The 22,047-nt window shown below is 38.9% G+C and overlaps 2 protein-coding genes across 7 annotated transcripts in view; one reads left to right on the top strand and one right to left on the bottom strand.

The window, feature by feature from the left end:
* Window positions 1-14,314, bottom strand: part of LOC106913958 (mediator of RNA polymerase II transcription subunit 13-like) — a 28,140-nt gene extending 13,826 nt beyond the window's left edge. For both annotated transcript variants that reach the window (XM_014980421.2, XM_014980422.2), the window contains exons 1-9: window positions 13,524-14,314; window positions 12,618-12,852; window positions 7,662-7,830; window positions 4,065-4,210; window positions 3,025-3,222; window positions 2,544-2,738; window positions 1,584-1,740; window positions 1,376-1,483; window positions 15-713 (exon numbers count right to left, since the gene is read on the bottom strand). In XM_014980421.2, the coding sequence (XP_014835907.2) occupies window positions 15-713; window positions 1,376-1,483; window positions 1,584-1,740; window positions 2,544-2,738; window positions 3,025-3,222; window positions 4,065-4,210; window positions 7,662-7,830; window positions 12,618-12,852; window positions 13,524-13,589 (1,973 nt within the window). In that variant the 5' untranslated portion in view covers window positions 13,590-14,314. The remainder of the gene's footprint in view (window positions 1-14; window positions 714-1,375; window positions 1,484-1,583; window positions 1,741-2,543; window positions 2,739-3,024; window positions 3,223-4,064; window positions 4,211-7,661; window positions 7,831-12,617; window positions 12,853-13,523) is intronic.
* A 3,414-nt stretch (window positions 14,315-17,728) lies between these two features.
* Window positions 17,729-21,724, top strand: miso1 (mitochondrial inner membrane subdomain organizer 1). 5 transcript variants are annotated; one of them, XM_014980426.2, is made up of 5 exons: window positions 17,729-17,926; window positions 18,282-18,341; window positions 19,695-19,854; window positions 20,691-20,851; window positions 21,139-21,724. In XM_014980426.2, exons 1-5 carry the CDS (start codon window positions 17,765-17,767, stop codon window positions 21,382-21,384), a joined length of 789 nt encoding a protein of 262 aa, XP_014835912.2. In that variant the 5' UTR covers window positions 17,729-17,764; the 3' UTR covers window positions 21,385-21,724. The 5 variants fall into 5 exon arrangements, with proteins under 5 accessions (XP_014835912.2, XP_087868163.1, XP_087868162.1 ...); XM_088012037.1 differs by having other exon boundaries at window positions 20,691-20,888; window positions 21,161-21,724; XM_088012036.1 differs by having other exon boundaries at window positions 20,691-20,888; window positions 21,158-21,724.
* Window positions 21,725-22,047: the final 323 nt, after the last annotated feature.

Raw genomic sequence — 22,047 nt, 5'->3', positions numbered from 1 at the left:
GTAGTAAGGCTTACTCCGTGACAGACACCACCGTTTCCGAACCTCCTGACGAATCATCTCGTATTTTATCCACTGGTAACTGTGGCGTCAAGAAGCTGGAGGCTTTCTTTCTGGGCAGGTTGAAGTACTTCCAGGGGTTGTGAGTGGAGTCTTCTCCGGGTTTTATCGCCGAACCAGTAAACAGCGTGGGCTCCAACGTCTCGTTGTAGTTTGAGGGATAGGCCGCGCTGTCCGGCTGCGGCTCCTCCGTCGAGCCCTTCTGAGGCATCAGGCAGGGCTCCACGGAGGGCGGATAGAACGCCTGGTGGATGGGCGTAGAGGAATTCTTGGCGCCGCTCGGCGTCAGCTCGCCATCGACGTGGTCGCAGGGACGCGGGCTGAGAGGAGGGGGCGGCGGAGAGCCGACGAGGTCCGCGGGAGGGCCGTGCGCGTGCAGGGAGGGGGCTTTGGGCGGCGCCGTGTCCGCGTGGTGCAAGCTGGGATACGAGCCCTCCTCCTGCGGCCTTGGGCAAAGTCTCTGGGTCTGCGTCTCCATGGACTGCTCCTCACTCACTGAGTTGCGGTGGTGGAAGGGCGTCTGCGGTCTCCGTTGCTGCTTCTCGCCCTTCTCCAGCTTCTCACCCAGCTTGTGCTTGGCGGCGGGCTGAGGTGGCTGGCCCGAAGACGGCGGGTATCCTGAGGTGCTGCTGGATCGCTGCTTCTGGTTTTTAGGCCTGTGTAGAAAAAAAACACACAAAAAAAACCAATAGTTTATTTATGGTTGACCAGAACAGAACAACTTTAACCTTAAACAACTAATAAGTAGCCAGGTGGAAACTAAAAGTTACAACCTTTTTCTGATCAATAAAAGCACCAAAAAACCTACAGTGCTTAGTCTAGATGTCGTTACTGAGGGTCGAAAAGTAAATCTAGACCTGCAAACTAACAATTATTTTTGTAATTAATAATTCTGACAATCGGATAAAAAAATTAAAAATAAAAAAAAATTGGGGCATTCTGCAGATTTTCATTTAACCACTTAAACTTATTTTATACAATATTGGAAACACATTAAAACATGAAAAAATAATTATTTTTTAAAACAAAAAATAAGAATTGTTTGGCCAAAAAAAGAGAAAAGGAATAACACAAAATTTCACAAGTGTTAAATTTTTTTATTTTTAAATTTTGTTTTACAGATTTTTTTTCAATAATCGATTATCACGATTACTTGTTTCAGCAGTAACTAAAAGCTTAATATTTAAAATGGTATGATTTTTACACAAGCGAGCATTCAGGCTGTAAGAGAAAAATCCAAAACGTTCAACAGGAAGGCTAAACGGTACCTCTGTTTTAAATTAATAAATAAATGGCGAGAGGTAAATGTTTTCCCTACCTTGAGCAGTTGCACGATGGCCTGTGAGTCGGTTCCACAAAATCCCAGAGTCTGCTTCTGTCCGGCTCCTCCTCGCAGGCTCCGTTCGTCAAGGTTGTAAACTTCCTCCTGGTAATCGGAGAGAAGCCACATTTTCAGCAAAGTCGGGACAAAAGGAAAATAAATCAGTTCTGTTCCCTTTACAGAAAAGGATGGCAAGAAAACGTACTTGTTCCCTGCTCGGTTTATGTTGTACTCCTGCCACACGGTTTCCACCATCTGGCTGGAAAGCCTGCGGGGGATTTTTCCGCCGTGGAGAGTGTTGTTAGAGCTGTAGCAATCAGACCCTGAAGACATCTTCAGCCATCTCTGGGCCGGCTGATAGTCTAGTGGAAGGAAAAGAAAAAAAAAAAAAACAAAAAAACAAAACAGAAAACATAAGGGCAACAACGTTAACCTGAAGGAATTTAGATTAGAAAAAGCTTATAGAAGCGTTGCAAAAGCAAAACGACCTCTAAAACAAAATTTTTTAAAGGAAAAATAATGCAGAAATAAGTCAAAACCTCTCGTATTCTTTTTTTCTTGCTCTTTGCTACATACTGACCCGTTGCCATAGCAACTGACTGACACCAGCTCCACTAGTGCATCAGGATTCAACGCCAAAAACCAGAAATATTTTCCACACAAAAGGAACATTTAGTCCATTACAGTCTCACGTTTTCAGGACTGATGTTTATTTTGCGATTCTTAAGTGATTGTTTGAACACATGGGTGGTTGATTAGATCATTTAAATACCTGCTCTACTGATGATCTGTCAGAGTTGATGTGTGGGTTGCCTTTTTATTCTTTAACTGAACCAAAACACACCAAATTCCACAGCATGGTTACGGTCATCAGAGTCAAGCTAGCATTGCTTCCCTCTTCTTCGCTATTTTTTTCCCTCAATTAAAACTTTTTCCTGACCTTATCTAGTTGTTGTAAAGTTGACAATTAGTAGACAATTAGTGTGTCCCTTTTTCTTTTATAAATCACGCGTACATTTAAAATTTAGCACGTTACTTTGACAACTTGACAGCTAAAACCCAATGCTAGTCATCGTCACAGAGCAGCGTTTTTGGCCTCCAGTGTGATTGCGCACACGTGACGTCACATTGCAACGCATCTATAAGATTGAGAAGTGAACCGAACCTGTGTGGGCTTCTTCTGGCGACGTGGGAGGAGTGAGAGTGACCGAGGACATGGCCGAGTCTCTGTGAGCTGCCTGACCCTGGTGAGCGCCACTCTGCATTCCCGGGGTGTTGGCCGAGCCCTGAGGGACCACGGCGGGGAGGTCCGACAGGGGGAGCAGCACCAGGCAGGAGGGATACACCATCCTGACTCCGGCTGGAAGCAAGCACATTTAAAGAACTTTGTAAAAGAAAGAAAGAAAAACTTTAAAACTTACTGATGTAAGGTGCTTGAATGGAGTTACGTCATCCATCAACATCATTTGATTTTCTTAAAGTTGTGTTAAAAAGTCCAAGTTTGAACAAAATTATTTTCAAATTTCTTCTCCAACTGTTTTAGTCTTTACAAAAAAATTAAGTCACTGTAAAAAGATTTTCTGCGTCTTACCTGCTTGCATTCCTGCCGCCCATCGGCGCCTTATAAAGTAATTCTAAAACCTTACCGACAAGAACCTCCACAGCAGCCAGGGAGTCATCCTCCCAGTCTGCATCCTCCATCTTTTCTTCCGGGACCTCCTTCAGATTGGGGCAGATGGGATAAAACTGCCTCCACTCCTCTATGAGCTTCTGCGTTGGGTGATCTGACATCTTGAAAGCTTGACTGGTGAGCGTCCCGTTCAGGCCGTACGGGCTGAGGATGACTGCGGGGGCGAACATTCACAACACATTTAAGATCCAACGTCCCCTTTAAAATTTTCATTGTGAAATGACATATTTCACTTCAGATCCAAATTTCTAGATGCTTCCCAGAAGTTTTGCAACATCCTGGATTTTTGTGTACAAAATATTGACGCAGTTGGGGTTTATTATTGCCACAAATATCAAAATAACACAATGTGTCTAATTCTCATTTGAGAGGTAGTTCATTTTGAAATGAATTTGAACATTTTAGCAGATTCTGCAATGAGGTAAACGGCCTACTTAAGTCAATATAAAACAATATTTAAGATTGAATTCAATTAATTCTGATTATATATTTTTAAACTGGTTGGAATTTTTTTTTAAACAGGTAAACTTCAATAATTTCTTCTCAGAAATATTACTAAAATCTACATAAATTAAAAAACAAAAAGAAAAAACAGCAAGACTAATTTTATAAGTTGCAAATGTAGCATACTTCTGTTAAAAAACAAAAAGTTAGTGATTTCATTTGGCAAAGCAGGACTTTAATGCACTTTAAACTTTAGCTACTTTTAAAACCTTTAAAAACACTCAAAGCATTCAAAAGAGATTTTATGAACTTGAACTTGTAATGTCTTCACGACATGTAGAAAGAGCAAAAAAAAAAAAAAAAGTAAATTATTTTTTGGGATTTCTGTATGATAATCAACTGACCGAAAAATGGGACCCTTAAAACTTAAGAATTCTGATTTGTATTTCCAAAAAAAGATTCATTACTTCAGAATATTAAACTTAACTTCCAAACTTTTCCGGACGATGTGCTAACCACATGTAAATAAGAAACTTTTGACTCTGCTCCCACCTTGCAGGGGGCTGGAGCTCTGTTGGGCGAGGCTGAGATGCTCCTCGCCGAGTCTCTGAAGAGGCTGATGTTGGGCAATCTCCACGCTCGTGCAGACATTGCTGTCGCCATGGACGAAGAAAGTGAAGGCGCAGGACAGGTGCTCGCTGCAAAGGGAAACAACAAAACATTTAGAAATGTGAGCCAACAAATATGCGAAACATCAGTTCTCTGACCAAGGGACCAGAAGCTAAACATCTAATTGTCACTCACTTCATCGGGAAATTCTAATTTGAAAAGTATATAAATGAAGGCTTGCTCGCTTGTTTTTGGATTGGATTAATGTTAGTAGTGTATTAATTGTCTAGAGATTGTAATTAAGAATTAATTTTAATCATAGCCTCTGAAGGATGACTGGCAGGCCAAATAACTACTCGTTTACTCTTTAAATAATTTCAAACTAAGACCTACTATTCTTGGTCTATAAAAATGTCAAACAGATTAAAATTGAATAAAATTGGTTTAAAAAAAAGTCAGGAACTATTATAGAAGTACAAAATTATACAACATCTTGCAAGGTATTTATCTCTTGGATTTAAAACTACAACTTCTATCAAAGGACATTTATAGGATTTAGGAGAGAAAAAAAAAAGGAGAATTGGTCACAATCTGGATCGGCAAGCCAGGCCTCAAGGAATAATGTAAAATAAAATAACTGTTTCGTTAATTTAAATGACTTAAATCTGCGTATTAAACACCTTGATGCTAAAGGTAATGAGACCGACTTGTTCTCAATTCGAAGCCTGAATAACTCCCCACACTAGCTTAAATTATTCACCAAATCTTCCTGCAGAAATGAGCCAAAAATAAACATGGGAAGTGATTGTAAGCCTTAAATATTACATGTGTACTTCCTAACCGTCTAGAAATCTAGAAAATGCACTGAAATAGTATTTGTTGACACGGCTGCGGTAAAACCACAGTGCCCACTCAGCATTTTCCAAAGACTCGTGTGTTTACCAGCTAGAGAGGGCCGGCGACAGCGAGGCTAACACACAAACACACTTCTGTGAAAAGGAGCCGCTGCGTGCTTGTTGAAGAGTTGGTGTAAGTGTGTTGTGATCGCTTTAAATAGAGAGGAGGAGGGGAAAAAAAAAAGAAAAAGTAAAAGGCTCTTAAAGGTGATCACAAGTGAATGGTAAATCACACTCTCTTATACGCAGCGGCTCTTTGAAATAGCTGCTGAAACACATCCCTGAAATCAAAGAGAGAGCTGCCAGATGGAGCCGGAGCGACGGGCCGCGCTTCAAACACACGAGTCACATGAGCCCAGCCAAAACGGAGGGCTCAAATTAGCTCGTCAGGAAACTCTAGGGCTCCCCTGGCCCTTGTTTGAGAGCAGACACTAAAAAAAAAAAAACAGCTCTGCATAACTATTTCAGATCATCTAGCTGCTTGTACACTTTTTATTTGCTTCAAGCTTTTGCTTTTATGACAAACAGAAGATTTTGATGACGGCATTTGACAAAATGTAAGGTTTATTGCTCGTTCAGTGACTGTATGATGTTTTCATGACGTAAAGCACTTTGAAATGGTTGGTTGAAGAAAACTGACTTGACGTTTGACCTTAGAAGGATCTCAGGAACCTCGAATACATTCACATAGTGATATGTAAATCAACTAAAACCATTTTAGATTTATGATAAAGCCAGTTGGAAATGTGAATCAAGTTAAACTAACCCCAAATTCAGAAACTGAAATAAATCTAATCTTGACTTACAAGACATAATCTCTTATTAAACGCACCAATAAAGCAATAAAAATAAGCGTATATAACATTTGTTCACCTAAGAAACAACAAGACATTTGGGAGACAATAGACATTCAAGCTAGCATTCTGACATCTGTGAAAGCCATCAAGAAAAATCTGAACTCAGAAATCAAACAGAATCTCTTATTATTATTTTAGAGTGGGTGCTGTAGACTCTCAAACAAAACCTTAAAACTTGTTTGTATAAAAGCATCAAAAAAGATCCAGAACTAGAAACTCCCATCTTTTGTTTACAAATGCATCACCCAACACCAAGAACTTTGACACACATACTTGGGTTTAATGCTATGGCACATTAATGGCTTAATCTGGTAATTTCCTCATTCTGAGCTGGATTTAAAACTAATACTTCTATGCAACACTTTTTCTTTTTAGGTCTTTTAGTCACTTGAACAAAGAAAAGAAGAAAAACTAAGCATAATCAGAATCCAGTCAAAAATTACAATTGGTAAAGCCAAGAACAAACCTGAAAATCAGTATTGGCCAAATAAAAGCTATGTGGTGTACCTCCAAAACCAGCAAAAAAAGCCTATTGGGTGACACTCTATATACAGTATTTCCCCTTTAATTTGACCACAAAAAAAGAAGAAGAAAACAAACAAAAAAAGAAAATCATTCCAACTCTAGAAAATTCCACAACTTTAAAAAAAAAAGTTACATGTCTCCCTAAAATACAGCTGGTCAGATATATATTAGTGTTAACTGAAAGATGCAGGGGAGCCACAGACACCTGGAAACCTCTCCTCGTATTTGACTAGGACATGAAGTTTTGCATTAATCTTTGCCGTTTTTGTAAGGTGAAGTCTCATAGCTAGAAACCAACATTCTAATAATAGCCATGCCAGTTTCAGCAGCACGTCTCCAGCTGAATCCCAAAAGAGAATTTTTAATAATTAAAAGGATGTGAAAGGCCACCGACTGTTGAGCTAACTTTCAACCACAACTTTCACAACATCTGCTCAGAAAAACTTCCCTCTGCAGCACCTATAAACACACATCTCTTTCTGACACATGTATGAGAAACTTAACAGTCTTAAGAAAAAAAAATGCAACTTTTCCATAAAAAAAAACAAACAAAACATTAGCAGAGTCTTGCATGCTGAAAATCTGAAATAATACCCAAACAGAAAGCACAGACTAAAATTTGGCATGACTGCAAAAACATAACTCCAGTTGCCAAGCTTCTGCCTCACAAAGCACCTCAAACCCCAACTCGGCTCCTTTAGACTAGCCAACAGCAATTAGAAAATACCTCGTTAAACTGCACATCTGCTGAGCTCGTCATATAAACCATTTCTCAGTGAAACGCTGGTAAAAAAAAATGCTGTTAAAGGGTTAATAAAGGAGCAATGTTGTGGTAACTTCCTTTCAAAAAGACCAGGAATTATTTTAAGCAATATTTGATGTACGCAACATTTTTATAAAAACTGAAGTTTACATAATTACTTTATTGTACAATAAAATGTTACCATGTGCCTGAAAAGCACATAACACTGCCCCTTTAAAAAGTTGGAAATTTTTACATGAAATGTCTAATGACTGTGAAAAGGTCCTTCGCAGAGAAACTATGTTAAAAGCAAACTCTTAAGACATATTTGACCTATAACCCTTTTGAGTTCTTCCTTTTGAATAAAACCTGCACATGCATTTTTTTCTTAACCCAACACTCAAATGTGCTTTTGCCTGAGACATTTTTCATAAAGCAGAATTTGACTCATCTGTGCTCTCGGTCTCGGCACCTTTTTTTTTTTTTTTTTGAGCCACTGCTGGATTTGATTGAAGCCTACCTCTTATTGATGATCTTCTCCTCCTTTTGGTATGGCTTGACGAACCACTTGCCGATGCGAACAAAGCCGCGGTTCATGAGGCAGCGCTCCAGCAGGTTGTGAATGGCTTTGAAGAGGAGCGTCCGGCACTCGTAGGACAGGCCGCTCTCCCACTCGCCATTCTCCTCGCCTGAAACAAGACACGGGCATTAAGTCACGAGTCCAACGAAGTGCCTGACGTTAAACGTAAACAGGGATGAGCAACATATGTCAGAAACGTGCCGACATTATTCAGTTTGCAAACTAAATGGGACCACTAAGGCAATTCCACGTGTGAAAAGATTTGGTAATGTGCCAAGAAAACAGCTGTGAACCAGAAATTGATTATTTTCAACTGGACCTGCTTTGACCGGAGAGCGTTTGGTATGAAACTCAAAAATCTGATCAGTCCATCGGTGAACACACAGTACCTAAGTGCTAATAGGTCTCACTGGCTGCAACACTCTTTGGTGTAGAAGTTGTTACAGTGAGTAGACGACTCAGAATGAGCTATTTTCAGTTTCTGTGAGGTTTTTCACAAAGTCACAAAAGGCGTGAAAGGTTACTTAAAATGGAAACTGAGGGCCCATTTCCTCAGCCTGCCACAACGGAAAGCTAGACTTAAGCAGGTGTCAGTCATTTCACTGCCTTGCAAATCTGTACTTTTACATCTACACAAGGAAACCGCCAGCCACCTCATGCCAATTCATACCCACTTCAGGGACATGATCTCAAAATTACAAAACAGTAAATTGACCTGGACTACACTTCTGTAGCTAACAGGAAAGCTAAATATCAAATGGTCTGTTTTATCCTTTTGAGCGTCTAGAAATCTCTCTTATCTCTACTTATGAGAGCAAAGATTTATTTATTTTTCCCCCCTTTATAGGCTGTTGTTGCAAACTTGTATTTAGCAGTTTTGGGTCTGAATGTAGCCATCTATCCCCATTGATATATTCAAATTGAACTCTCCTTAATAGCAAAAACAAATACTTTTTTAAATAACTGCATGCATGTTTGCACAGATAGAGCTCCGTTGTGTGATGCTGCTTTTGCTTCAAACATAAATATTCATCTTTTATAACAGGAAATCAGAAGAAAAATGAAGTCATGAATAGAAAACAAAATTTGAGATTAGAAAACAGACTACAAACCTTTGAACTGAGCGTGTCTATTCTTTGTATTTAAATTTTAGTAATAGATTTAAACACTATAGAAAAGAAAAAAAAAGTCTTGGTAGTCTTTCATCTGGGATCAGTTATTCTTCCAAAGATAAGTTAAGCATTACTGCTGTTTCAGAAGCTTAGCTGAGATTTCTCAAAAACCCTCATTCTGTATGTGTAATGGCTAAACTCTGCTGTCTGGCGTTAATACCTGATCCAGTCCAAAACTTCTCTTTTTAAAGAAACAGGGCTTTTGTAAATTCTCAGATCTTTTATTATCAATAAGCTCCTGACCCAGTTTATAATGAAACGGCTTGAGTGTCAAACACTCAACATGTTTAAACATGAGCAAAGTTCCCACAAATTGTAGAATTTTTCCTGCAAGTACCAGCACAGCAGTTCTACGGAGAGCAATTTTCAAGATCAATCATTTGCAAATATTAGTCCTGAGCAAAATTGAACAAACACACAAATTAGGGCAGATGACGGGCCGGACAATAAGTCACTGCAATAAGTGAAATTCTGTGGGAAAAAAAAAGGCAGCCAACGAAGATCAGCACTTCCTCTGCTGGCACTCAGACACAAACAGCCGTCTGCAGTTATGACAGTAATGAGAGCTGTCGTTGTTTCCGTGGTGATGCCTGCAAGTACGAGCTCTGCAAGTCAACAAGTTTGATTAATGACAAGAGTCCCTGAGGGCGACGCGGTAATGCCAAGGAGAGGTGGTAGTGTGATTCCCTCAGAGAGAGGGGAACGGGTCGACGTGAACCAACCACTGCGCCGTCGAAGCTTTAAGTTACGTATGGGAACTAAGAGAATAAGAAGAAAAAACGCACAACAAACCTGTTGCAGCACTACTACTGAAAGGCATGCAGTGGAATGCATGTGTCATTAATGGTGCCAGCCACTTTGATAACATCAAGACAGTAAGAGAAGCCAAATACTGAAGCACCTACATTTCATGCTGGAAAACAAGACAAGGAAGTCCGTCTCCATGTGCAAGAACAAAACAATAAATACCAGACGATATCAATGGGCTGAGTAGTGCTGTCACAGTAACATTTCACTCGTGGTTTTGTCCAAACCAATGCACAAGAATTTTGTGGCAAATACTGGAAATGTGATGCTCTTCAGCATTTTAATGTAAATAATATAAAGATAAAAGCTTTGTGAAAAAATGTTTTTTAGAAGAAAGAAATGTGTTGATTCGCTTGCTGTTGTACAGTGTAGGATTGCGCATTTAAGTTGAATTTTCATGAGTTTATGTAATTAAGGCAAAAACATCTAAATTTTAAAAAAATATATAAAAATTGCCCTTTGCCAGACAATAAATTGTCCCACAAAATACAGCGATAATATCGCTGTTTTAAGACAATTTTCATGTATTGATAATGGTATAGCAATTCAAGTTCAGCCTTTCAAAGGCTAAAACTCTGTAAAGAACACTTAACACTGGAAGGTCTTAAATATCCAAAATAAATCACAACCTAAAACAATAATTCAGATTGACTACTGGTTTTTATGTCCTTTTTTTTTTCAACTTGCTGTAACATTAATTGCCCTTTAGGACTCGAATAAAACTGAACCTCAAACGAAAATATAAACCACAGATGAATTATGAGGCCTCTGTAAACAAAAATCTAACTTAAAAAGATATCAGAATAAAAATTATTGAGCTCATTTTAATTTATTATGGGATTAATAGATTAACTGGCAATTACAACAGGCTTATGTGTCCCTTAATGAGTGGGTCAACCAGGAAAAGTGATGAAACCAAGAGTTGCTGTGATTTGACCACAGAAATCTGTCAAAGGTTTTAGCCGACATGAATTTTATGATCTCATCTTTTTATTTTCTTTAAAAAAATAAAAAATAGGCACAAAAGTTACTGCAGTTTTCCTCTAGGCTGCTGTGTGTGTGTGTGTGTCATGTTCTTTCCCTACAGCCTAGAGAAGTAAATACACGCTTGTTCCTTTATGTCAGTCAGGAGTTTGGTTCCAGTGATTGGACGGCGCATCCTGAGCTACAGTTTCAAAACAAACAGGGACTGAACATCTGATAACTGCATAATAAAAAGCTCTTCTAAGGTCAGAGTGGTCTAAAGTACAGACATGCTCCTAGTTAGGCAGCAGCAGATGTAGATTTTGATGATCTGTAAGGTTTTGTTAGTTGAACAACTGTAAGAAGCTGCAGAAATAAACTTAGGGCCTACCTAAAGCTTGGTAGGCCCCATTTCTTTGTTTTTTTACTTAAGAAAAAATTTTTTTCAGGTTTTGGGTTATTTGAAGTCTGCTGCACCACTCGTTTGTCTGCTTTTGCTTTTCTCGCAACTTCAACTATTTAGACACATGGCTGCGCCTGCATATGTTATGGTGTTTTCACACCTGATGGGTCTGGTAGACTCCATTTGATTAGGGACCAAAGTTGCAACATTTGTGACATTTTTCAGCTGCTGCGGTTCGCTTTCACACTCTGTATGGAAACAAACCAAACCATTTGAAAAAAATCTCTGTTGCCCTCCCTCACTTGTGGGGGCGCTGCACCGAGAACATCTGAAGAAGACACCAAGCGCAACTTCGCCCTTCCCAAAAATGTAAGCAAATTTAAGCGGTTGCAGGATTTCTCTGTTTGCTAATAAAAAACCACAAGCCATTTCTCCCGCTAGTGTTAGACTTGCTCGTTTGTTTTGGTTGCATTTACCCAGAATGCAATGCGCTAAAGTCATCTTCCTGCTTTCTGGTGCCATCTCCAGTCCTTTTGGCATTCACATTCAAACAGGACCGATAGCTCGGTTTGTAAGCAGGGCAGAGTGTGTTTATTTGGTCTGCAAAAAAGCTCCATTGTGCTTTCACACCTCCCTAAATGAACCAGACTTTCTAGCCAAACGAAGCGGACGAAACAGGGCTGGTGTGAATGCAGTCTTAATGTAAAGCACTTGCACATACTTTCTAATTACTTACACTTCATCTTTTATCACATTGGTTTGTGTAAATAATGGGATTAAACTAAAACAAATATGTAATTAACATATTTAGTTGATACTAGTCATCTTAGTCATTAGGTTGTAACCAACACCTGCGATGCAAACTTTCTTTTTCCATCTGGGGATTCACTATGATATAAATCCTAATTTTGTTCATTTTATTATTTTGAGGGAGTCAAAAAAAATTATGTTCATAGTGGGGGAAAAAATTACACATTTTTCAGGATGAAAAATAGTGGTTTGAAACATACCATGCAAGCAAAACTAAGTAAAAGAAAGCTAAGCATTTGCTGGCGACACTAGGTCTGCACTCCTCATCAGCTGGCGGAAAGAAGGCATAAACCAAGACAGATTCCCTCAGCTGGTGACAAACGATTCCCTTGCTTACAAGAAAGATGAATTTTGCTGTTTGGAAATGTTTTTTAGCATATAAAGAACACAGACAGCCATGGTGTGGACTCTAAAGGAGCTCCATCCATAACTCTTTATTAACCAAACCCATTTTAAACGTAGAGTTGGCAGGCTTACAAGTGACTGCAAGTGGACAACCTCAGCAGATAGCCTGACTAATTAACCGGTTAAAATCAGTTTGCTTTACTGCCGATTACACAACGGCACATATTTTGGTTTCAAATGACTCTGCAAATGCAACGGGATTTAAAAAAAATCTTCTATAGACCAACGCACTTCTGCATTCCAAAATGACCACATCATATAGTGCGACCAAAGGGGGGGGTTGGATAAGCGACCCAAATCCCGCTGAAAACATGCAAATGGATGCATTTCACTTACTCGAGAGCTCATTGTGGATAAGCTCAGCGAAACTGGGGTCATCCCCCCACCAGAAGAGCCAGAGCTCCCTGCGACCCGGGGTGTGGTGCCTCCTCCACACACTCAGCACATCCGCTGCCAGGCATCGGCTGAAGCTGCACAGGATGGGGTCCTCCTCGGTCACCGGGAAAAGGATGGGCGACGAAGTGGGCCCCTGCCACACGAAACGCCGCCACTTTATCCCCGTCAAGTCAGCCTGAGAGGAGGAGGCAAACAAAGTGAGGATTTTAACAGTTTGGAGGCAACTGTCAGTTGTTTACTGCATGGCTACGCATGAGCGCATTTCCCTTTACAGTAAGCTGAAAGCAGATACATATATATGTATAATATATATATATATATATATATTTAATTTTATACAATAAAAAAGACAAAAGGAAGAGAATTTCTCACAGTATTTAAGACAACACAAACAGGCCTCAAAACATAACTTTATCACTGCTTTATAATAAAGAGCTGGTTTATGAGTGCAATTTAAGACAGTAATTGACCTATTTGAGCCAAGTGTAGGATTATACAAAAAAGGAAAAAGGGAAAAAAAAGAAAAGAAAAATAGCATAGGGTGTTTAAGTTAATTCGCCTGTTGACCCGACCTGTTACAGTAGCTAGCTCTGAAAATTCCTCTAACTGCATTGTAAACACAGCTCGACTCCGCACTCATAAACAACTATTTTATATAAAACTGCGATGCAACATGGAGTCCCCCGTGTTATGAAAGTTAGCCTGGTCACGGTTTTCAAGTTACAGGCCCGGTAATTCCTTCACGCCAATCTGCAACTGACGTTACAAAGCTTGTTGCCTTATTAGCCAAAATGGCTTTCTGGCCTCTCAGGAACACAGCAGCTAGTGCTAGCAGCGAAGACTTACTAGGGAGAAGATGTTGGAGTGGCAGTCCTCCAAACTGGCCCCGTTAGGTACAAAGCAAGAACTCATCCTTTCACACCGTGACGGCAACGTTAAAGTCCATTGTTTCAATCGCCTTTCGGGGCAGGAGCCGATAGGTGTAAAACTCGGGTGTCGAAGCGACGTTTGAAACGCTCAGCAACTTCTAACCGGCGCTAGCCGCCGCTAGCCTGGCGGCTAAGCTAACGTTAGACAGGCAGCCAGGGAGCGACAACTGTAGGCTTGTAGCAATTTGATTCATCAATCCTATTTGAAATGTATTGTCTGATCCGGTTAGGCTCAAGCCCACAATACCGAAGGATCAGCCAGACAACGTTAACGCAAACACAACATTACAAGCGTTAAAATCCAACATGAGAAAAGTTACATGCGAAAGGAGAAAAATGAGCTAGAAAAACTTCATCACAAAAGCTTGGTCCCTGGTATGCTAATGCTAATGTCAGCTAGAAACAATTTCAAAGCAAAGGAACTCTCCCCTCCCCCTGATCTCAGCTAGCCTGTGCTAACACCCGAGCTAACATACCAGAGCCTCAATAAAACAATGCGCTACACCGCCCTCATGTACACTAAAACCACCACGTCGCCCCGTCATTATAAAACTGAACCTAAAACAGATTAAACGCCACAATCTCCGAGACTACTCGTCGGCTGCTCTTGTCTGCCTGGATCCATGGCTCCTGCAGATTTCCATTATTTCACTACATGGATTGAATTCTTTTAATGGCGGCCAGGAGGACAACTCTGCCTCTCAGCTCCCATTGGCCAAAATGTGTTGATGGGGGGCGTCATCCGGCTTCAAGAAGCTCCATGACTTCACAGTTTACAAAATGAGAGCTCCAGAGCGTCTGTCATAGCTGCTAAATGCACCTTTTGTAAAGCCGAACAACAAACGGTCATTAAGCTGAGAGTTTGTGTATATTGCGGAGGAGTTCATGTCTGACAGAACCGGATGTTCTGTCACTTTTGCATCAAGTAGAAGACGAATTAGTGGATCAATACATTTTCTAAATTAGCAAATCAAGTACTTTTCAAAAACTGCATGTCTTGCTTCTTTTTTTTTTTTTTTGCTTCTGAGGACGTACCTAAATTTTGGCATATTTTACATGCCAAAAAGTTGTTGAACTATTTCTAGATTCATTACTGTGGAAGTAACAATGACTTCTCTGACAGTTACACATGCTATGTTATGGTTCCAAAATGTACAAGAGGAAAAAATATATATATTAATGAATTTTGGTAATTAAAATTATTTTTTACAAGTTTAAATTCTCTGGACTAGAGGTTCAACTTTACTGTACTTTATAAATATTTAGAAAAATGTATACATACCATTTCCAAAAGGCAAGTAGAACTGTAAATATATGACACAGCAAGTAATCTAACTTGCATTACAAGTTAGATTACCTGTGATTCCTCAGATGTATTTAGCATAATTCACAATGCACATATTTGTTTATAAATAGATATAAAGAAATCATTTGGTTAACAATGAAACAAATTATTAGAAGATCAAATCTTATTTAATGTGAATGCAGAAAATGATATAAATAGCAATGCAAACACTAATGATAATAGATAAAGTCATTAACAGATTGAATACTTCTTTCCTCCAAGCAAAACATTTTTCTTTATTTACGTCATTCATGTGTATTCTTATAATTAGTGTAGAGCACATAACTTAAATATTGAGCAATTAGTGAGAACTAATAAAACAAACTCAGAATTTAACTGAAAAAATTTAATCCACATTTAAATTTTTGCTTCTCTGCAGAAACTTTCTCAGCCACAATAGTTTACATTTACTAAACTGAGGTAAACTTTTAAAACGCAACCTATATCTGCAGTTCCCTGCTGAGTCTTGCAGCAAATTGAATGCACATTTTGTGTCTAATCAAAATGTTCAAGTAGAAATTTTGGTCACATTTGAACTATTATTGAACATTGTATTTACAAACTAAAATGCTAGATTAAAACAAAACATAAACCAATAGCCTTCAATACACTCCAAAGTTATTTTCTAAAATGGACAATCAGAGCAAACTGTCAAATTGAAAAAAAAGAAGCTTAAATTCTGCCCTGTTTGAATATCTTTAGGTTTCTTTTCTAAAAAAAATAAAAATCTCCAAGAAAACAAAGGACTTTTGACATCTCTAAGTTGACCAAGTAGTGATTTCAGTGTGATTTAATTTTGTTCGAGATCACTGAATTTTATTTACTCAACTTCAGAGTACAAATAGTGCACAGCGACTGATACATTTGTAAACCCGACTGTTCTGATAATTATGGTCCCCTTTGAAGTCCCTATCTAAAAAGCTTTGTGCTTATTTGTTGAACCATTTAAATTTTAACTCACCATTTTAGTGTTTAGTGTTCTCATTTTCAGACAACGTAACAAAAACATGATGCATGAAACTGTTTTGTTTGCTAAGAGCATAATATGTAAGAGTAGCTGCAGGTTAAATAGCTCTTTCTCTGAATGGAGTCCTAGCATTCCTTCTAGTTCTAGTTAACAAAACTTGATTTTTTTTTCAGTGGGAGGGAGTGAAGCAATGCAACATCTTACATAAAGACACATATGGACTGGCATGAGATTCTCACATAATCATATCCCAGTAAAATCTTGATTATGCTATCAGAACCTAGTGTGTGCTATAGACAAAAGCAATACACTTGCACACAGAAGAACATTTACCTGGTTAAAAAAATAAATCCATGTTCAGCTAACAGCTGGAATGACACTAATCATTCTGGCCATAGTTTTTCCTTTTAGAGTTCAACTGAGATAAATGTGACAAAATCATTGTTGTCACGAAGAACTTTGAAGCCTTTGTAGATTTTTGTTACTTGCAGATTCAATATTGATCTCAGTGACATTCAGTGTATTCTACACCCTTAGAGAAATGTAATCACTTTCACAGATGATGACTGTAACAACCATAAAAATGAAACCTGTGATGTGTAATTGAGAGAAATAGGTAATCTGGGTCAAACTTGTCAGACAATCATAGCGCTATGCCATGAGTACAAAATCTGCAGCCTTGTTGCGAGATGGCAATGTTTTACCAAATATTGTGTTGAAAGTTAACTTCAATACTCCAAAACCACAAAATTTTAGCAAGTATTTTTGTCTGGTTTCTTGTGCAAAAGTCTTGGTACTCCTGAAATAAGACAAAACTAACTTCCAAGTAACTTTTAAGCAAGATATACGATATAGGTAATCGGTCAGTTTAATTTTATTTCAAGGGTATGAAGATATTTGCACTGGAAACTAGACAAATATACTTTGCAAGATTTTGTGTTTTTTGCAGTGAAACCCAATCATGCTTAGTGGGAGGCTTAGCAGAAATATAATAATTGTTGAAGTTATCGAATGAGGTATTGATTTTAAGCTGGGAGGAGTCTGCAACTGATCATTGTCTATCGACTTGTAATTTTACCAAAATGCTGACTGGAAGTAATATTAAAGTTTTAGCATGGCCCAATCGGAGCCCTCAGCTGAATCTGATAGGATCTGTGGAGGTAGCTAAACTTTTGGGTGATACCAAAGAGCCCTTTCCATCTGGAACACTTGGAGTTTGTGTTCACAAAATCATCAAAAGAGCCGTTGAAAAATGCATAAATCTGGTCGGCAATTCTAAAAAGAGTTTGACTTCCACAGAGCTTGAATTCCTCTAGAGATTTTTCCAGGTATAAACGTTGTTTGATATGTCATTTTAAAAATAAAATGTTATTATAAAACATTTAAATTTTGAGAGATGCCTCTCAAACCAGAAAGAAATTTCTTGGTTCAATTAAGTAATTTTTTTTTTTTTACTTAAATTGTACGGTATGCATCAAATTATATGCAACATTTTTTTAAAGGATTTATTTATCTTTCACTTTATGGCAACCTGATATTTTAATCAGGTGTGCCATAAAGAGCCACTTATTGACCAATGTGTTGCATATATCAAAAGCTGTGGGGCATGTTAGAAAATGTTTGAAAAAATGTTTTAATCTCTAAATATTTTTTGGAAACACTTTGAAAAAAAAAACCTCTGTCTGGGGTTATCCTTCGTCTTGCATCAAAGGTTAAATGTTTTCATTATTTCTTTTACTTGATGCGTTCAGGATGCCTGCCTGTCATTACCACATTACACCACAAGGCGGAGACTCAAAGCCAGCCCTCTTTTTGAATGACCCTCCCATAAAGGCGGGCACATCAGATGCATCGAGAAAATGTCAACAACATGCCGGAGACTTCCAGAGAAACAGAAACCGTGGAGAGAGGGAGGGACAGACAACAAAGAGACCAAGAACACCAGACGTCTCGTAACGTAGTGTCAGTGATATCTCAGTTAGCGGACGACAATTTGACTCTTGTGCGGGTAGGACGCTTTGCTTTCGGTTTGTTTGGAGGCAGCGGGGTAGAGAAGTGGAAGTAGCGCTGTTATGAAACAATTTTTCGTAGAAAGGGGAAGAAATTCGTGGTTTTCTGTGAATAAAAACGCTTACAATTACCTCTAAGCACTTCCTCTCTTGAACATGATGTCAATGATTCAGCGCACTGTATGCGCGTGCACCACCACCATCATCATCATCAGCAGCAGCAACAGCAGCAGCAACAGCAGCTTGTGCTGCTCTTAAGCTGTCATTGCCAAACAACATGCTCTGCTACGTGCAAGATTCCTTCCCTTTTGTCACCTGTACACAGCCCTCACAGCTCTCTCCTGTCTCACACAGAACATTAGCACCGGTCTGGCTGTTGCTGGTGTGATTGTAATCGCAAGGAGCATCAGAGTGGTAAGCTGCCAAATATGTCCTCTATAACAAATTAAGTCTCAATTTGGGGATCATTTTCAAGTGGGAGAAATGCATGAAACGGATGAGCAGATCACAGTGACTGGCAAAAGCATTCACAACCACTGAACAATTTCACATTTTGCCACATAACCACAAACTTGCATGTGTTTTATCAGAATCTCTATTGATTGAGAGAAAAAAAAAACAAAAAAAAAAACAAGGCAGCCAAAGGAATGATTTACTCAAGAAACTTGAGACTCTTGAGAGAAACATGAATAGAGCCTTCAAGATAACAATTGTGTGCCCAAATATTATTTTATCCGTCAACTCAAAGTTTTTATATGTATTTTTCCAAATTACATTATTGCCAAAAAGAAAGTTCAATGCTACTTAACTCTAAGAAAGATACATTTTAACAATTTAATGGGAAGTTTTTATCAAATTTTGCCACAGTTGCGTACATTAATGATCTGTATGTGGGCTGAAATAAAAATGAGTTTTACGCCTCTGGTCTATATGGTTTCAAAATCTTGTTTACTGATAAAAATTCTAAAAGTGTGTCATGCTTTAGCACCCAACCACTTTACTCTGATACCCCTAAATAAATTATGGTATAACCAATTGCTTTCAAAGTTCACCTCATTAGTTAATTTCAAACTAACAGACCCTCAGGTTTGTTAGCTGCGTCTTCAGCGTTATGAAGACAGGTCAGAGAAAAGATCAAATTAGGGTCAGGTTTTATAACAACATTTCACAGAGCTCTGTTTAATCCATCATCTGACAATAGAGAGAGGATAGCATTACTGCACATAGCCAAATAAAACAAGAGTGAGCTACATCCCGTTCTTGTTGTTAAAAGAGTTGCAAGTAAATAAATAAAAGCAAAGAAGAAAAGTTTAGGACAAAGTTATTTTTTTAAATCTGGAAAACCTACATGACTGTTTTTTGCAACCCTCGTCTATAGAAATCTGACTGCTTTGCGTATTTCATTCATGTGTCTAGTTTATTGTTTCTTTAGCAGGTCAAAATCAAAAACTAGAAAAAGTTTTGCAATTATAATTAAGAAGAAAAATACTAAAAATGTTGTTGCACCTGTTGCACTTTCAACTTGACATTTTTTGGCCCACATGCCAAAACGTTTGGACACCACCAGCTTAGATCAAATAAAACCTGTGTATTAGAATGGCCCAGTCAAAGTTCAGATTTAAACCACATTGACAATCTGCAGCAAGAGTTGCGACTTGATAAAACGTGAAGCAGTTAATGAGGTCTGAACGCTTTTGCAACATACTGTAGGACGTATCCTGGGGATTCCTTTAAATGTCGTCACCCCATCTTATTTCATCTCTCCAGATCACGAAATTTCAAGCCGCTTCTGAGATCCCGGTCCGTTTCATTGAGGGGAACGTCAGCCTTCGAGGAAAAGTTCGTTCCATCACAGAGAGAGGAATAGAAGTGGAGCACGTCCCAATTTATCTGCCAATCATCTCTCCGTTACTGTTAAAGCACCGGGGTAATGTCTACTGTTTTACACTGGATTTATATTTGCTTGAGTATATGCACTGATAGACCTTAGAGTTTGTTGATTCTAATGGAGGAACAAGCAGGATTACTGTGGAAGAAACATTTTCTAAAATTAATAAAAACATTAGTAAAATTAATTTATTAAAACTAATAAAATGATAAATAAAAATAAGCAAATGCAAACACAGTAATGTGACGGAGTGGGTAGACCATTGTAGATAAAATAAAACAATAATACAGAACACAAAATGCAGACATTTTTAGATTGATTTCACATATTTACAAGAAAATAAAAAGAGATATTCTCTGATGTTGGAAAAAAACGTAAATTTGGAGGAAAAAATTAAAGTTTTCTGTTACCGACGGCTTAAATTTACAATACTAAACTGTTAAAACCAGCATATTCTATGACATTATAAAGTCAGAAATTCAATAAAAGCTTAAATCTTGGTTGTTTGTTTGAATCTTTATGTGCTAGATCGCTAACAAAATGGTTTTTACACAAAGTTAAGACGTTTTTATTAAGCTGAAATTGTATCCTTACAGAACAACAGGAAGAAAACCACATTTACCAAAGTGTTTTATCTGCTTTCATTAAGCATTCTTCAATGCTGACACTTTTGCGTGAAAACTTTGTCCAGTTTTGCTTGCATTATCATTATATTGTGCTCCTAAACCATAAATGTTGAGAGCACACAGTCTAGACTTTATTTCCAACGTAAAACATTTCAGGCCGTGCAGTGGAGGATAAAGGACAACAGCTCAGGCATAACCAGTGATTTATTGTGACATGGGTCATAAATGCTGTTTCTCTCCTCTCCCCAGATGCGTCGACGTCTCCGCTGCTGGTGCATCTGGCTGGAGTGGAGCTGACGCCGGAGGGAAAGACGTGGCTGCAGAAGAACCTGGTTCCTCCTCAAACCGTTTGGCTGAAACTCATCAGCCGAGAAGACGACATGCTGCACTGTCTGGTGTCCCAGAGCCGGGTGAGGCAGCGAATCATCCTCATACCTGTCACCAAAGGTGTATATAAACATTTAAATGAAACTAATCGTTAATTGAAGTAGCATAACCCCACTGTTAAAAATAAAAAAACTACAATCGGAGTGGCAGTTTAAAAGTTTAAAACAAACGGAAGTGTGTCAGACAAAACTGGGAGAGATGCCGTTTTTTCTCTTTCCTTTTTAAGCTTATTGTAAGTTCTCATTGAGAACTTCCATTAACTGAAGAAGCTTTTCTTCTTCGATGGGTTTTTTGTTTTGTCATTTTCTAGCCTCCTTCCGTCTGTCCAGCAGGGGTCGATGTGGAGCTACTGCATGAACGAGGAGCTCCTAAGGCTCGGCCTGGCCCGCCGCGCTCCCATCGCGGGACTCCCGCCGGGCTCTCCCCTCTACTGGCGCCTGCACAGACGGCTGCACAGGGCAGAGGTGAAGGCGGAGAAGAAGGGTCAGGGTCTGTGGAAGAAGGAGGGCTTGTGGGAGAGGGCTGCCAAAGCCCTCAAAGACAATCCGTTGCTTAGACTGATGGGGAGGATCTTTAGAAGGACTCGCACTGAGTGACTCATTAATCCAAGTCAAACGCTTTGTTGTCGGGCATTTCGAAAGCCACCGCTGCTCAAAGGACACAAATTAATTTTATTGATAGAGATTGTCCACAGCTTAAGTAAGCTTAGAGACGTCACAAAAGCTTGAAAAATGTGAATACAAAACTGGAAACAGTGGGTCAAACTTTCTTCTTTTGTCCTTTGTACGGCAAGAAGTCAGTACACTACATTCCTCTTGCACATGTTTAAGATGTTGGTGTCGTTTAATCAGCTGAACAGTGTTTGGAATATAAATTAAAATTACTGTTAAAATCAACATTGTAACCTGTAAGATTACAAAGCCTATGTGTTAATGTGTGTGTGTTTGACTGGGACTTCCCACTTGGGGTGGGATCACTTAATGGTGTTCAAAATAGAGAGGGATGGCGGGGGGTCCACTTGTCCACTGTTGCTATGGAAGCACTAAACGTGAAACACAAAGCGCCCTAAAGGCTAAACTCTATATTGGTTCCTCTCAGATCTCCCATGGGATCCCAATATGCACCATGTAAGGAGCATTTAAAAAGTTGTTCCTTTTGTGTGCAGTTTTACCAAGCCTTTTGCGACGTTTAAGCTTGAAAGTGGAAATAAATGGGCCAT

The sequence above is a fragment of the Poecilia mexicana genome, unplaced genomic scaffold, assembly GCF_051168715.1.
Source record: "Poecilia mexicana isolate PSO_F unplaced genomic scaffold, ASM5116871v1 scaffold_13, whole genome shotgun sequence".
In the NCBI taxonomy this organism is placed as follows: Eukaryota; Metazoa; Chordata; class Actinopteri; order Cyprinodontiformes; family Poeciliidae; genus Poecilia; species Poecilia mexicana.
Note: the sequence above shows the minus strand (reverse complement) of the source record. Positions and strands in the feature narration are given on the sequence as shown.

Bases quoted from the DNA above. Each gene is read 5' to 3' on its own strand.
- miso1 (XM_014980424.2), top strand. From the start codon at position 17,765: ATGCATCGAGAAAATGTCAACAACATGCCGGAGACTTCCAGAGAAACA. The intron at 17,927-18,281 runs GTAGGACGCTTT...TGTCTCACACAG, and splicing joins ACAATTTGACTCTTGTGCGG to AACATTAGCACCGGTCTGGC. The intron at 19,855-20,690 runs GTAATGTCTACT...TCCTCTCCCCAG, and splicing joins GTTACTGTTAAAGCACCGGG to ATGCGTCGACGTCTCCGCTG.